Source organism: Peromyscus californicus, unplaced genomic scaffold (assembly GCF_007827085.1).
Source record: "Peromyscus californicus insignis strain IS unplaced genomic scaffold, ASM782708v3 Scaffold_7__1_contigs__length_154581171, whole genome shotgun sequence".
NCBI lineage: Eukaryota > Metazoa > Chordata > Mammalia > Rodentia > Cricetidae > Peromyscus > Peromyscus californicus.
In genome coordinates, this window is record NW_026294595.1 from 153,930,628 (window position 1) to 153,946,101 (window position 15,474).

Genomic DNA, 15,474 nt, shown 5'->3' on the forward strand with positions numbered 1-15,474 from the left:
AATAGCATGTCTGAGTGTTGGTTAGTTATTTTTCTCCTCGTCATAACAAAATACTTAACCAAAGCAACTTAAAGAAGGAAGGATTATCTTGGCTCACATTCTCAGAGTACAATCCATCATAACTGGGACTTTGTGGTGGCAAGGGCTTGAGCAGCTGGTGTTTCTGTAGTCAGGAAACAAAAGTGAGGGGAGAGAAAGAGAGAGAAAGGGGAGGGAATGAGGGAAGAGAGTGAGATGCTGCTGAGCCGCCGCCCCCCCCCCCTTTTTTTTTTTTTGTGACAGGGTCTCTCTATGTAACCCTGGCTGTACTAGATCTCTATATAGACCAGATTGGCCTGGAACTCACAGAAATCTGTGTTTTTGTTTTGTTTTTAATTAATTAATTAATTAATTTTTGTCACCTTTAACTTTTTTGTTTTTTTTGAGACAGGGTTTCTCTGTGTAGTTTTGGTGCCTGTCCTGGATCTTACTCTGTAGACCAGACTGGCCTGGAACTCACAGAGATTTATCTGCCTGGCTCTGCCTCCCAAGTGCTGGGATTGAAGGCGTGCACCATCGATGCCCAGCACCTTTCACTTTTTATTCAGTTCAGAACTGTAGCCGATGGAATGGCTCTGCTCATATTTAGGATGGGTCTTACCATTTCAATTAACCCAGCCTAGAAACTCTTTCATGAATAGACATGACCAGAGATTTTGTCCTTGCTTATTCTTGAGATTATCAGGTTGACAATATTAACCAATATTAATCATTACTGATGTGTTTAACTATCTGTGGTTGATACAACCCATCATCAGTCTTACTGCTGAGGCTCAATGTCTCACTGAAATACTCTAGAAGGTAATTTCTGTGTCCTGCTAACCTGACAACTTCTTTGCCACTGTGCTTGTGAAGCTCTACTACTTCCTGCCTAGACCTGACACCAGCCAGCCTCCAGCAAGCCCTGGTTTCCCTTCAGATGTTTTACTCTCTGTCCTCTGTTCTCATATGTCCTCATTTTTTGTCTGAGCATATGTGGGCACATGTGAATTGTCATTAGCCATTAATTATTTTGAGGTCTTTGGGAGCAGAGTGTAAAGAACCTCTGTGCGAGGATGTGTTTATGTGTATTTCTAAAGGTGAACATGGGCTTGTACTATTGTATCCAATTCAAATGTGGGTCCCACCTTACCTCCCACCCACCTACCCTTTCTACCACACTGGGAATCCTAGTTTTTAAGACTACAGACAGTGCTAGAAAGGTATGGAATTGTGTACATACTTTCTCACCCAGGGCTCAACATGGAGTTGGAAGACATCGCAAAGCTGAAGAGTAAGTGTTTCCCTTCCTTCCCCTTGGGCTGGGTGGAAGGCATGCCCCTAACATGACCTTGATTCACAGTGATCCTGCTTCGACTGGAGGGGGCTATTGATGCTGTCCAGCTGCCTGGGGATGACAGAGGAGTCACCAAACCTGGAAGGTGAGGGATAGCTGCTGATATCATTACCCCAAGTCCTTACGAGGTTCTGTCTGAGCACTTCACCCAGCAGTGGGGTCTGCTTTCAATTTTCAAGGCTTAAGAAGAGTTACCAGGTTTTTAAAAAAGATTTATTTTTTCTTTCTATGTGTGTGTGTGTGTGTGTGTATGTGGGTATTTGTGTAAATGTGTGCTACATGTGTGCTGGTGCCTGTGGAGTTTAGAAAGGGTTGTTGGATGTCCTGGATCTAGAGTTACAGACAGTTGTGAGCTACTCAATATGGGCCCTGGAAACCAAACACAGGTCTTCAGGAAAAGGAGCAAGCACTCTTAACTACTGGGCCATCTCTCCAAGCCAGTTGCCAGCTTTTTATGTAGTCATTGAAAACCTTGGGAATAACAACACACCCTACTACACAGTGTCTCCTCCAGCTTTTTCCTCCAGCTCTCTCTGGCCTCTTGTTGACGTATTAAATGCCAGTTGGAACTAGACTTCCTCTTTGGGAGCATCAGTGCTGTCACTGAGGCCTGTTTAGGGCTCTTAGATTGTTCCATAATCTGTTTTTTTCTGAACAACTGTAGGTAGCCTAGTTTGAAGGCTGGTAAGGGACTGTAGCCGGGACTGAGGGGTTGCTCTTATAGCATACAGCCAGTAGCTGTGCTAGGACCTGGTCTGGGCTTATGGAGGGTAAAGCATTTTCTGGGGTCTTGGGCTTCCTACTTTCTCCTTGAACCATTTTGTTCCCCTGAGCAATAGCCTTTGTAGGTACTCCCAGTTACTTCCAGATAAGCCTGATATACCAGCCTGACCTGGGTTCTAGTGTGCTTTCTTGGCCTTCTCTACCTGCACCTAAAGACCCTGCCACAGCCTCCCTGCTTCTGTGGCTTCTGGTGCCCCCTTCCCATCTCTTTCCAAGGCTCTTAGAGTTACAACCCAGAGTTTACCTGCAAAGGCCTGCACTCAGGCCACCTCTGATTGTGGTCTCATGCCCAAATACATGGTCTTTTCCTTGGTAGGTAGTGATTCTCGTGATAGTAACTCACTGTACTCTGCCTACCAGGAGACCACTGAAGGGAGATGCCTCTTATCTCCAGTGTTGGCCTCGTTGAAGTACTCAGCAGTTATTTCTGAGTACCAGAAATTTCAAGTTTACTCATACCTTGTAGGTTCCCAGAAACCATAGCCTTGTCTCCTCAGTTTCAAGCTTCTGTTCTCCTCTTTGGCAGCTACATCTTTGAGCTATTTGCTGAAGCCCAAATAACATTTCAAACCAAAGGCTGCATTTTGGAATCACTGGACCAGATAATCCAGCACCTGGCAGGACGTGAGTCTTGGGTTACCTTATGGAGCATGCCAGCCTAGTGATTTTGATGTAGATGAATGGGGGTGGGGGTTATTATTCCATGTCCAGCAGGTTGCTATCATGCCTTCCTCATGAACAAGAATCTAGTCAGTGAAGCTCCTCAACTATCCCACCTTTTGTGCTTGTTTATTTATTTTTGGGTAGTACTGGAGATTGAAGCCAGGATCTCATTCATGATAGACAAGTGCTCTACCATTGAGCCCCATCCCTAGCCCTCTTTTTCTGGGATGCTATATATCTCAGACTCAGACTGGATCTTGCCTTTATTTCTAGAGTGCTAAGATTACAGGGTTCAGCTAGCTTCCTTTCTCATTGCGACATGGAGGCAGTAGCGCATTTGGCCAACCGTTATTCTCTTTTGCAGCTTTCCTTTTTGTGGTTTCTTTTTTTCTTTTCTTTTTTTTTTAAAGATTTATTTATTTATTTGTTATGTATACAGTGTTCTGCCTGCCTGTCAGAAGAGGGCACCAAATCTCATTATAGATGGTTGTGAGCCACCATGTGGTTGCTGGGAATTCAACTCAGGACCTCTGGAAGAACAGTTAGTCTTAACCTCTGAGCTATCTCTTCAGCTCCCTGTTTGTGGTTTCTTACTATAGTGTGTCCTAGTTATTCCCTTTTTATGGAGGAGTATCAGAGACCTTAGTGGATTTAGTGAGATGTGAACCTCTCTGGCTTCTCCCCCTTGCTACCAGACCTGATTTCTGCTTCATTTGGGAGATCAGTTTCCAAAGGGCAGTGTTCTTATGGGCTGTTCTGCTGAGTGGGGTGAGGTCTCCAGTGCCACATGCAGCAGTATCTGCTATGCACTGGGGAGTAGCAGCCACCCTCCACCTTTGACCACCGTGTTATTTTGGACGCCTGAACTCCTTTGGGGAGATTCCCCATCTGACTGCTCCTTAACACTAGGCAGAACAGGTCATCTGCCCTTCCTTAGCACATCCTGTCCCTGATATTGGTTATGGGGAGTCTGGTTGCTTCCAGCAGACCTGAGATAGAGCTTGAAAGTGAATCTGTGCTGGCTTCTTGTAATGTGGGATTCAGTGTCTCTTCTGCTTGTGTGGATGTCAGCTCCCCGATGTTCCACAGGTACTGGTGTATTCACCAACACGGTTGGGTTGCAGAAGCTCATGGACATTATCCAGGTAGGAGACTGCTTTTAATTATTGGGGTGTCTCTGTTTTTGGAAGTGGCAGCAAGGGCTTCAGGGAATGGACAAAGGTCCTCATATCACATGTCTGCGGTTAACAAACCCTTTAGCATCTTACTTTCACCTGAATGCAATGTAGGCCTCAGTGGGAAGTAACAGAGGACAGATCTGGACATTTTTGACTCTTCAGTGACCAGATACATCTAGAGTAGTGTTTTAGCACCAAGGTCCTATGAAGAGTAAGGTCAGGAGCTATTTAGAGTCCACTAGTGCCCTTTGGGGCCGGGCAGGACCTCCTTGTTCATAGCAGCTCCAGATAGATTCAGACTGGGAGAAATCCAGAAACAAATGATCTGATCTCAGGGAAAAGGCAAATGGGCCCTATAAGTGCCATGATCTGTGTGTCCCCAGCGGAGGGAGGGATGACTATGGAGCCACTGTCAAAGACAGGTGGAATTGTAGAGCCCTGACAGAGAAGCATGTAGACTCTTACCACCTCATCAGGTCATTTTGGTGCCTTTCTTCTCCTTGTCTGTGTGACATGCAGTTGTCCTCAGGTATAGTGCACCAGCACTCTTTTTTTCTTTCTTTCTTTTTTTTTTTAATTTTTGTATGTTAATGGGTATTTTTGCCTGTATGCATTATGTATACCACATGTGTGCCTGGTATCCATGGAGCCTTGCTATTCCTAGACCTAAAGGGCTCACGTGAACAGTACAACCTCTGTATTCCCCAGAACACTGTTCTCCACAATTTGTTTGTAAAAGAGATAGCTCCCTTATCCATGATTTTTGGAACATAGACCTGCTTGCCTAGTGATTTGGAATTTCTTTGGCAGCTGCTACAAAAGCCCCTGGTACCTTCCCTTCTCTATCCTGGTACTGTGCTAACTAGTTCCTTGCTAGCATGTTCCTCAGCAGTAGAACAGGTAACTGGTGGGTTGCTCATCTCTCAGCTGCGTCTAGTATAACTGTTGGTTCCAAGGACGTGGAAATGTGCACAGAAATGCAACTAGCCTCAGAGTTGGGGTGCCAGTCCGATTTTGTCAGGCAAGAGAAGGGTCAGCCAGACGTAGGCTTGTGGCTTCTAGACTAGAATACTTTCTTTTCCTCCCTCTTGCTCACCTGGGCCAGACATACTTAATGAATATTCACATATGAGTGAATATGTGTGCTCATACTATGGAGTGAAGTTTTCCCCTTATCCCACTGCATCTTGCTTAGGTTGGAGAACCAGGCTTTTAGTCACCTGGGATTCTTGTTGATTCGTTTTCTATCTCCCACAAGCCTGTTTGGTGTTTCAGGACCAGGTGATGTGTCAATCTAAGATGTCTCTTGTTCTTTAAGTTTAAATTTTTGTGTTGTGGATTCTTAGAGAAACACATGATTCCTATGGGGTCAGGGAGCCCTGCTCTTCCCTCATATGGCCAGTTTAAGTTGTTGTGTGTGAGAGTGTTTCTAAACACCCCATGCAAGGCCCAGGGAAAGATGGATTATACCACTTCCATTCCCTTTCACAGTTTGTGCCAGATGGGGATACGAATGATGAAGGCAGCTCAGGAGGTTCAGAGCACCAACTGATGATATCCTGAAGGCCAGAAATCTAGCCAGACACAGATAGGTCCTGAGAGAACATGGTGCCCTATTCACTCAGCCCAAGTGGGAAGCTAGTCCTCCCTGGTGCTACTAGGGGTGCAGAGATTGGCATAGTGGTTTCCTGCATAGCCAACAACAAACAGGTTCAGTGGACATTGGGTGGAACACAGTGCCTGGGGGTTCTCACACAGGCTGTGTGGGACTTCTACTCAGAGCAGACCCCTGGGATGAGAGTTTGGGGTTGTCAGTTTAGCTGGAGGCGAACAGGGAAGCACAGTGAAGGAGGGTCTGCCTGTTAAGGAAGGCCAGAAGCAGTGACAAGCTACCTTTGCAAGGTAGGCGGTCTGTGCAAAGACAGGTCCTGTTGAGGGAAGTCAGAACCATGTGTAATACTTCCACCTGTTCCTCAGTGGCTCGCATTTACTTCTATTACCCTATGGATGTGGTTTCTCACAGTGGATGGTGCTTCTTTTGTATGACTGTGTTTCTCACTGATTTGAAGGTTTTGTAAATCCTGTGTGTTCACCTCAGATGATGGGCATATCTTATATCTCATATCTTCTACTTGCCTTTTCTGTCTTTTGGTAGGCTCGATGAAAAGGTTTCCTTGTTGCCGGAGGCTTTGTTGCTCGGGCTCATGCTGCCTAACCCGTTCCTAGTTTTCTTTGGTTTTTGAAATCTTCTGTAGAATTGTGTGGGTTTGTCTAGGGACTGAGCATCTATCTACCACTCCTCATAAAGGGTATGAGTAGCAGGTGACTGCTTTTACCCAGCTCTTCCACTTTTTGGTCTCTTGCTGCTGTTGTCATATTGCTTTACTGTTTAATTCTCGCTGTGGTTTTGGTAAGTTCTGATACTGGCTAGAATAAATTCATTTTTGTTCCCATAAATTGTCTTAGCATTTCCCCTGTTAGATGAATTTGGGGAGGTCAACCTATTCCTGGACTTTAGGAACCCTGCCATTATCTTAACTTGAATGTTGATTTCTAGGTTAATCTGGAATACCAAGAGGTACTGAAGGAAGAGTAAATTGAGTTAGTCAAGTAAGGGCTGTCTGGGCTGCTGCATTCCTAATATGTGCAGGTGGCTCCCAGTAGAAGAAGCCCAAGAGTGCTCTGGAGCCATTTGGAGTAGGGGACAGCCCAGATAAACTACTTACTTCTCCTAAGCCTGGGTATGCTCTCTAGTTTCATGGTTGGGCAGATGAGGCCCCTGAACATCTGAGTGAAGAGAAAGATGAAGTAGCTTTGGGCTCTTGTATGCTGGGCTAAGAGGCCTTAGTTTCCATCTCAGCATGAAGGTATTTGTGTTCTTAGCTCAGGTTCCTAATCCTTCTGCTGTGCTATCTTGCCTTTCAGGTCGTGTTCAGTGTGGACCCTCCTGAAGGCAACCCTGGTTCCCTGGTAGGGCTGGGTATCTCACATTCCTATAAGGTAAGAGCAGCTTCCAGGATGTGGGCTAGTAGAGAGGTCTCATAGACCTGTGGGAGAGTTGCTCTAGGACTTGGGCAGGTGTGTATGTATGTTTGTCCTTCCAGGTACACATCCACCCTGAAACCAGCCACTGGAGGACAGCTCAGCGGTCAGATGCCTGGAGCACCACTACATCTAGGAAACAAGGTACAAACCTGCACTGCAGGAAATTTTCTACTCTGTCCAACTTTTGCACAGTAGTAGCATCACATGTGGAGTCATGCACACTTATGCCCACTGAAAGCCAGAGACCTTGGAGGAAGCTGGAAGCACTGTTATATACCCAGAGTCACCTAGTAGGGCAGTGGCAGAACCAGGACCCTGCAAGTCCTCCCCTCCCTCACTTAGGGTACACTTCTTTGAATTTTATTATTATTTTATCTATCTATCTATCTATCTATCTATCTATCTATCTATCTATCTATCTATTTATGATTTTTTGAGACAGAGTCTCTTCCTGGCTGGCCTTGAACTCAGAGATCCATCTACCTCTGCCTCCCGAGTGCTGGGATTAAAGGCCTGCTCCACCACTGCCCTGTCTTAGCACTGGGATCTTGTCTGCATTCTGCCCCACCTACCTTACACGATAGTTAGCCCTGGCAACTGGCAATGAGTCTGGCTTCACAGATGTGCCTTGTGGCAACCACTGACTCAGACAACACTCAGCCTATATGTCAAGTTTGCTCCTCAGCAAGGCTATAGCACCAGCTCCCACATCTCTCACATTGTCCAGCAATGCCTTGCCTGTGAGCTTCTGTTCCTATCTTTCCATTTTTGTAGACCACTTTTTTTGGGGGCTGCTTTGTTTTGTTTAGTTTTTCCCCAAGATAGGGTCTCACTATGTAGCTCTAGCTGTCTTGGAACTCACTGTGTAGACCAGGCTGGCCTTGAACTCCCAGAGATCTGCCAGCCTCACCCTCCCAAGTGCATGCTACTACATCCTGAGGCTGCTTTGTAACTTACAGGTTGCAGCTAGCAAAAGCAGTCCAATGGAGCTTGTGTGGATGCTGTCATTTAAGTCATTCTGGCCTAGAGGGAGGAAAGGGTTAGAGGTGCGGTGTGTTCAGCAGGAGCTGTGGTGTGGTTCTGCCTCCCCACTGTACAAAATACCCTCTTCCAAGCAAAAAGTGTCCTTCATGATAGTGATGCCTTGTGAGGTTGGTGAGTGCTCAGGTACTGAAGAGTTCTCAAAAGTAGTCTTCCCTAGAGGGTATTTATATGAAATGAGTTTATTGAGGTTGTTGACAGCTTCAAGCTCAAGCAGGGCAGGTTCCAACTTAGAATGGAAATTGTCTCTGATGGCACCTGACTTTGCCTTCAGTGACTTTTAAGTTGTGGTGTTTTAATTTTTGGAGTTTCCAGAGATCACTGGGAATGAGCAGTGTGTGGTTCTAGTCAGTGAGGCATTGCTTGGAACTGTGCTTCTGAATCAGTGACCTTGCCTGCTGCCGATGTGACCAGAGTCTGGGACTTTGATACCCTTTTTAGCAGTTATGCCTTAAATGTCAGGAGTTTGGATGCTTTTTCCTTCCTGTGTGCTTTTGGCAGAGTAACTCCAAGTCCAGTGCCACATGTCATGGTTTCTACAGAAGTTAAAGGTTGAGGCCAGATGTCTTTGTATCTGCCAGTATCCTGAGTCAACCTCTTTCTTGCTCTCTGGACCTCTGAGAGGGGCTCGATTACAGGTTGGGCTTAGGTCCCAGCTCAGACCTTGCCTTTTGTCCTGGTATGTGTACCTGGGCCTATGTGACTGCAGGTGGTTTGCTCTCTCAACACAGTAGATGAAGATGGTGGACCCCGGTCCTGTCTTCATACCCAGTTCTCCTGCAGGGAAGGTGCTGAGCTACTGGTGCTTCAGTCCCAGCCACAGCATGCGTGAACTGGTCTGCCAAGGAGTCCGAACCCTTATCCTCACCAGTGGCACACTGGCTCCGCTGTCCTCCTTCGCTCTGGAGATGCAGATGTATGAGACACCTCTGGCTGGAAGTCAGAAAACTAGGAACATGGTGGATGGGGGTGGGGATGCTGGCCTCTCCTCCAGGGCTTCCTGTGGGCCAGTGTCCAGAAGGGTCTCAGATCTCAGGTCTATTTGTTATCTATTTCCTCTGGCCATTCCCAGCCCATTTCCAGTCTGTCTGGAGAACCCACACATCATTGGCAGGAATCAGCTCTGGGTGGGGGTTGTCCCCAGAGGACCTGATGGTGTCCAGCTGAGCTCTGCCTATGACAAAAGGTAAGGGGTCCTAGTTTTTGGGCTTTTCTGCAGTGTTGTGGATTGCTGAGATCTAGGCCTCTCTCATAGCAGCAGCCTCTAATTGTACAGGTTTTCTAAGGAGTGCTTATCTTCCTTGGGGAAGGCTCTGGGTAAGTACTACTCCACACAATTCCTTCCTTCCTTAGGAATCCCTTGTTCATAACTGGTCTGGTTCTAGACCCTCTACCCTGTTCCATCCCACGGGGGTTAGGGATTTGGTACTTCCCCATTTCCATTCCTGAGAACCAACAGGGCCCTCAGCAGTCTTCTAAGCCTTGCCTGGACCACTGCTATGACATTTCCAGGCAACATCGCTCGTGTGGTACCCCAGGGGCTTCTGGTCTTCTTCCCTTCCTACCCTGTCATGGAGAAAAAGCCTGGAGTTCTGGCGGGTGCGTTCCCCTACATACGCTCCTGAGAGATGGAACTCCCAATATGACTGAAAGTCTGGGCAAGGTAGTTGGAAAGAGCCATGAAACAGGGCTGTAGCTATAGACCTTACCTGTCCACTCACATCCTGGCTTTCTCCCACAGGCAAAAGACTTGGCCAGGAAGGTGGAGGTGCTGAAGCCTCTGTTTGTGGAACCCAGGAACAAAGGCAGCTTCTCAGAGGTCTGTGACAAACTAGGAGTCAGGTGGTGCTTGTTTCTACCACCCCTCAGAGCCTCCGGCTGACCACTGTCTCTGACCGGGGACCCTGGCTAGCTCTAGACTGCCTGTTCTGGGCTGTGTGCTTACTTCCAAGTGTATCACCTTTTAGAAGGCCTCTGACATGGTCTGGCATGTAGATAATGGCCCCTCATCCTCCTGCCTGAGTCCTTGGGACCCAGCAGCTACCCTGGCTGTGGGGTTCCCTGTGTTTTCTGGAAACACTGGGCAGGCTCTGGATGTTGGGTGTGCCTCTACTGGAAATGGGATCATGAAAATGCTTTCTGAACCCTGATGTCCCACCCAGCTGAGACCATCCTTCATCTTAGAAAATAAGATTTGGGTGTCACTTGAGAGGGACAGGAAGCTCAACCTGGCTGACCATCCTTTTCATCTAGGTCATTGATGCCTACTACCAGCGAGTTGCTTCCCCTGGGTCTAGTGGGGCCACCTTCTTAGCAGTGTGCCGGGGAAAGGTGAGGTCTCTGCAGGTCATCCTCTTTATTCTTACCTGTTTTCCTTGCATAGACTGAAACAAGGCTCCTGCCTTGGGTCATACAGTAAATTAGTAAGGAGCCATGCTAGGGGCCCTATTGGGCACTAGTAGCCAAGGCCAAAGTTAGGCAGGAGGTTGGTTCTGAGTGTGGCAGAATTAACATGGGCTCAGCTGTGAACCTGATCTGAGAATGGAACTTCGTCTTGTCCCTGCAATACCTGGGATAGATGGCTGGAAGGGTTAGGGCATGGGCAGACCCCAAGCCAGGGTAGAGACCAACAGGGCAGAGGAGTGCCTGTTTTCTATGTTCTAGGCCAGTGAAGGACTGGACTTCTCAGACATGAACGGCCGTGGTGTGATTGTCACGGGCCTCCCATATCCCCCACGAATGGATCCCCGTGTTGTCCTCAAGATGCAGTTCTTGGATGAGTTGAGAAGCCGGAGTGGGGCTGGAGGTCAGGTGAGGTTACCACATGGCTGGGTGAGCAGGGAACTTTAGGGACCAAGGATCCCAATAGCCAAAATTCTTTCCTCTTTAGTGCCTCTCTGGGCAGGAGTGGTACCAGCAACAGGCATCCAGGGCTGTGAACCAGGCTATTGGGAGGGTTATCCGACACCGCCATGACTATGGAGCCATCTTCCTATGTGACCACAGGTACAGGAGGGCTCTGTGGCAATCTGCATTTCTTTCTACTTTCTAGGCCCTGAACCCTCTTCCCCCCTGTATGAGGCCCGTAGCAACCTTTCTTGCTCTGCCAATAGATACTGTAGTCCTTCACTTTGAGACTTGGGTGTAGTGACTGTAGGGCAGGGATGGCCCTTGAGCTGATAGCCACACGTTCACCCTCCAGGTTCGCCTATGCTGATGCCAGAGCCCAGCTGCCCTCCTGGGTGCGCCCCTACCTCAAGGTGTATGACAACTTTGGCCATGTCGTCCGAGATGTAGCCCAGTTCTTCCGTATTGCTCAGAAAACTGTGAGCTCCAAATGTCCAGTTGACTTGCCTGTGTCACATAGAGAGGCTGGAGTCCCTTCTCTGAGGAGCAGTGGATACAAGCCTCCTCACTTTATAATTCTACAGATGCCTTTGCCAGTTCCCCAGGCTGTGACCTCAAGTGTAAGTGAGAGAGAAGTTTCTGTCAAGGAGGCTACATTGTCCAGCCCTCTCCTCTCCACCCGGAAAGCCATGAGCTTGGATGTACATGTGCCCAGCCTGAGGAAGAGGCCCATAGGTGTGTGGGGCTGGGTACAAACTACACGTGACAGAGACAGTTTCCTTGCTTCCTGGTAAACTTTCCTGTCAACACATTTCTTTAGGATTATCAGCTTCTGGAGACTCTGAAAGCAGCCTGTGTGTCGAGTATGAGCAGCAGCCAATTTCTGCGCAGCAGAGGCCTGTGGGGCTGCTAGCCGCCTTAGAGTACAACGAGCAGAAGGGTGGGGCATCTGAGAAAGAGCAGGTATGAGGCAGGGTGAGGGTGTCTGGCCTGAACATGGACCCTTTCCAGCACACAGGTGGGCGAGTGAGAGATCTCAGCACCTCCATTGTACTGTGCCTCATCCCCAGACCCTGGTTCCTATGATGTCACCACCAGGTCTTTGGTGGGTCAGTCTGGCACAGTCTACTCAAAATTTAGCACATCCTGCCCCCAGTTATGCCCAAAGCTGCCCTTTTTTCCAGCCTGTGTTGTGTGAATGGAATCTCGAGTTCCTTTTCCTCAACTTTGCCCCAAACCCTGTAAGTTCCTAGGTCTGACTTGGAGCTCCTTCCCTCCATTCCTGCTCTGACAGTCAGTTACACAACCTGTCCTTCCTGTGGCTCTCTCCCTGCTACCTGCAAACAAGGGCAAGTGGTATGACATAAAAGGGACAGAATCTCAGCATTGCCACCAGGATTAGGGCATGATACCCTCCCCCTTCAGCCCTCTGTTTAGGACCACCGGCCCCAAAAGAATATCACAGGTACTTTGGGAACTCTGGGTTTGGGTTGGGACCACAGCTGTATTTCCCTCAGGCACTTGGCTCCTCCACCCTGGCTCTACGGTGTGAGAAGAGGCTGTCTGTTGAACAGAGAGGAGGAAGGAGGAAGGTCAGGCTGGTCAGCCATCCGGTATGTCAACCAGCCCTGCAGCCAGCTAGCTGCTTGTGGGCAAACTTGGCAATCTTGCCTCTGGTGCCCATTGCCCCTAACCAAGCAGGGGTGTGGTTAGGCTTGAATAGCTATGATGTTGATAACTAGCGGCTCTAATTTGCCATTCTTTCTCTAAGAGGACAGTCCCCCCTTCCCCCATGTTTTTTAGTTTTGTGATAGGGTCACAAAAAGGCTGGCCTTGAACTTACTATGTAACCGAGAATGACTTTTAACTCCTGTTCCTCCTGCCTCTACCTCCCAAGTGCTGGGATTACAGGTGTGTGCCACCATGCTCACCCTGCTCAAGAGACTCTTCTTTTCCAGCCCTGCTGAAGAGATCTTTCTTTTTCTGCTGGAATCTGGCCTGATTCTTAGGCCCATCTGATTTGGGGTTTATAACGGTTTTGGTTTCCTCCACCATAATGAGCAGAATGGCTTGGTACTGGCTTTTACTGAGTATGGACACTGAATTATCTGTATGAAGAGATGCAGTGTGTCCCTAGTCTCAGAGGAAAACTTGAGTTACAGCCTGAGCCATTAACCCCTTGTCTGCTGGAAAGCCTCAAGTGGTGGCTTTTGTCCTTATCCTGCTAGTGAGAAGAATCAGACAGTGCCCAGGAGGGCTGATGCAACAGGAAGTAGACTAGCTGTGGGGGGCCTGAGCCTACTGATGAGTGGAAATGGTAGGAGTGGGAGCTGCCTTGGTTTACATAGTTCTATATAGGCCTGAGATGTATAGAACTAGGGCTGAACCTGTTGAGAAGTGTTTCCACAGCTACATCTGCTGTGGGGCAGTAAGCCACATAGGTTCCCTATAGATTTCTGCCTTTGGTGTGGTTTCAGACAGGCCTAAGCTTCACCACACACCAGAACTGGACCTTCCTTCTCCAGCAGCCCTCTCTGCTTTTTGTCCCGGTAGATGGTTCATAGGCAGTAGCTTGAATGGCAAGTCATTGTCCCCTGACCCTAGACTCTGTACTGCCTCCAAGGTAGAAGGGAAGGGCTGACTCTCATAGAGTTTGTGATTATGTCTTGCAGAAGGAACCGATGGCTGGCACACAAGACAGAGCCAAGCTGTTCATGGTAGCTGTGAAGCAAGCATTGAGTCAAGCCAACTTCAACACCTTTACCCAGGCCCTGCAGCACTATAAGGGTTCTGATGACTTTGAAGCCCTAGTAGCTTCTCTCACCTGCCTCTTTGCTGAAGACCCCAAGAAGCACATCCTATTTAAAGGTACCTTCAAATTTCTGCTAAAGGGATAACACCACAGTGGTGGGGTGGGGCTGTTTAAGAGGGCTACTAGGGTCCAGGGTGTCTCTGTTTCCTAGAGAAAGGGCCTGGTGGGTAGGCCATGGTCCACAGAGCCCCTAGCCCATCAATCACAGTGTATAGAGCCTATAGACTCAGACATCTACTTCCCACAGACTTCTACCAGTTTGTACGACCCCACCACAAGCAGCAGTTTGAAGACATCTGCTTCCAGCTAACCGGCCAAGGCTGTGGCTACCAGCCAGGGCACGACCTTCCCTTCCGAGAACAAGCACAGTCAGCTGCGGACTCCACCAGTGAGCAAGGCCCCAGGCTAGACCCTCAATCTCAGATTTGAAGGGCAGTTTACACCTGAGATGGGCATAGTAGGCATTTCTAGGCTTTTGCTTGACTGGCTAGATTAGCCAAGCATGATTCTCCCTGATTCTATTGCCCAAGGGTAGCACTATTTGTTGGGTGAACTCTTGTTTCCTTGTCTAGGCATCCAAGAGACTTGCCCTTAGAGAATTTATGCTAGAGTCTTGGCAGCTGGGCACCTGTCGTACTTCTGAGTAGCTGAGCTGGCCCCTTCACAGAGGCAGTACCTGTTCCACTGCTTGATGCAGGGCAGGTGTAGCAGAGGGACTTTATTCAATTGGGAGAATTCACCTTTTGGGCTTGGTTCTCATTAAGGTTCCTAGTGTCTGTACTTATGCTCCTGAGCTGGACCCGTTGTCTGGGCCCTCCAAGCCAGTTCGGTGGGTCTCTGCTGTGTGTCCGATGTCATGGTCCCCTTCTTGTCTGAGGATTATGAGGTCTAGTCTCAGGAGCATGTTTCTCCAGGAAGGAGAGAGTCAGAGCCTAAACTGATCTTGTTTGAAGGTGTAGGTAGACAGCTGGACCCTGGAGAGCACCTGAACCAGGGGAGGCCTCACCTGTCTGCCCATCTGCTCCCTAAAGGTACTTGGCTCCTAACAACCCCAGGTGGGACTTAAAAATCCTTGAAGAGTCGTGTTGGACTGCTTGGACTCTTAAACACATTTGTCTAGACTCTTCTGGAAGGAAGTGGATTGGGGAGGGACTCCCCAGCCATTAGAACCCTAGTAATATCTCTCTCATCAGGAGACCCCAACAATTGTCCAAAAGTGGGGTGTACAGTAGAGAAACCTGGCCAGCCTGCCGTGAGTACCTACCTGTCTGACGTCCGAAAGGCTCTGGGATCTACAGGCTGCAGCCAGCTTATGGCAGCTCTGAGGGCATATAAACAGGATGATGACCTGGGCAAGGTGCTGGCTGTGGTAGCAGCTCTGACCACTGCAAAACCTGAACACTTGTCCCTGCTACAGAGTATGTAGTCCTTGGATGTAGAGCATAGGTTCTGGGGAAAAGGCGGTGTGAGGGCTGTATATGAAAAGTGCAGAGCCTGAGCAAAAGTTCCCTACAGGGTTTGGCATGTTTGTGCGTCCCCACCACAAGCCTCACTTCCTACAGACCTGTGCAGATCTGACAGGCCTTCCTACCACAAGCAAGGGCTTGGAGCTGCCAGGTCCCAAGGAAGAAAGCGTGACTGTGCCTTCTGAACTTGCCCATGAGGACACAAAACCAGGTGAGGGCCCACTTGAGGACTCCCTCCACCCTTGTCCTGTCACCCTGAGCCTC

The 15,474-nt window shown here is 48.6% G+C and overlaps 1 protein-coding gene across 1 annotated transcript in view; it reads left to right on the forward strand.

Annotated features, from left to right (window-relative positions):
* Rtel1 (regulator of telomere elongation helicase 1) overlaps positions 1-15,474 on the forward strand; it is a 32,666-nt gene that overhangs the window by 16,386 nt on the left and 806 nt on the right. Inside the window, 24 exon segments of the mRNA XM_052723292.1 lie at positions 1,274-1,312; positions 1,382-1,460; positions 2,685-2,782; positions 3,911-3,966; positions 6,925-6,999; positions 7,104-7,185; positions 8,869-9,001; positions 9,158-9,271; positions 9,362-9,402; positions 9,598-9,662; positions 9,664-9,684; positions 9,827-9,904; positions 10,339-10,416; positions 10,750-10,896; positions 10,976-11,091; positions 11,288-11,411; positions 11,517-11,667; positions 11,753-11,895; positions 12,450-12,545; positions 13,605-13,800; positions 13,992-14,132; positions 14,698-14,775; positions 14,938-15,162; positions 15,260-15,421. Coding sequence (XP_052579252.1) covers positions 1,274-1,312; positions 1,382-1,460; positions 2,685-2,782; positions 3,911-3,966; positions 6,925-6,999; positions 7,104-7,185; positions 8,869-9,001; positions 9,158-9,271; positions 9,362-9,402; positions 9,598-9,662; positions 9,664-9,684; positions 9,827-9,904; positions 10,339-10,416; positions 10,750-10,896; positions 10,976-11,091; positions 11,288-11,411; positions 11,517-11,667; positions 11,753-11,895; positions 12,450-12,545; positions 13,605-13,800; positions 13,992-14,132; positions 14,698-14,775; positions 14,938-15,162; positions 15,260-15,421 — 2,538 coding nt within the window.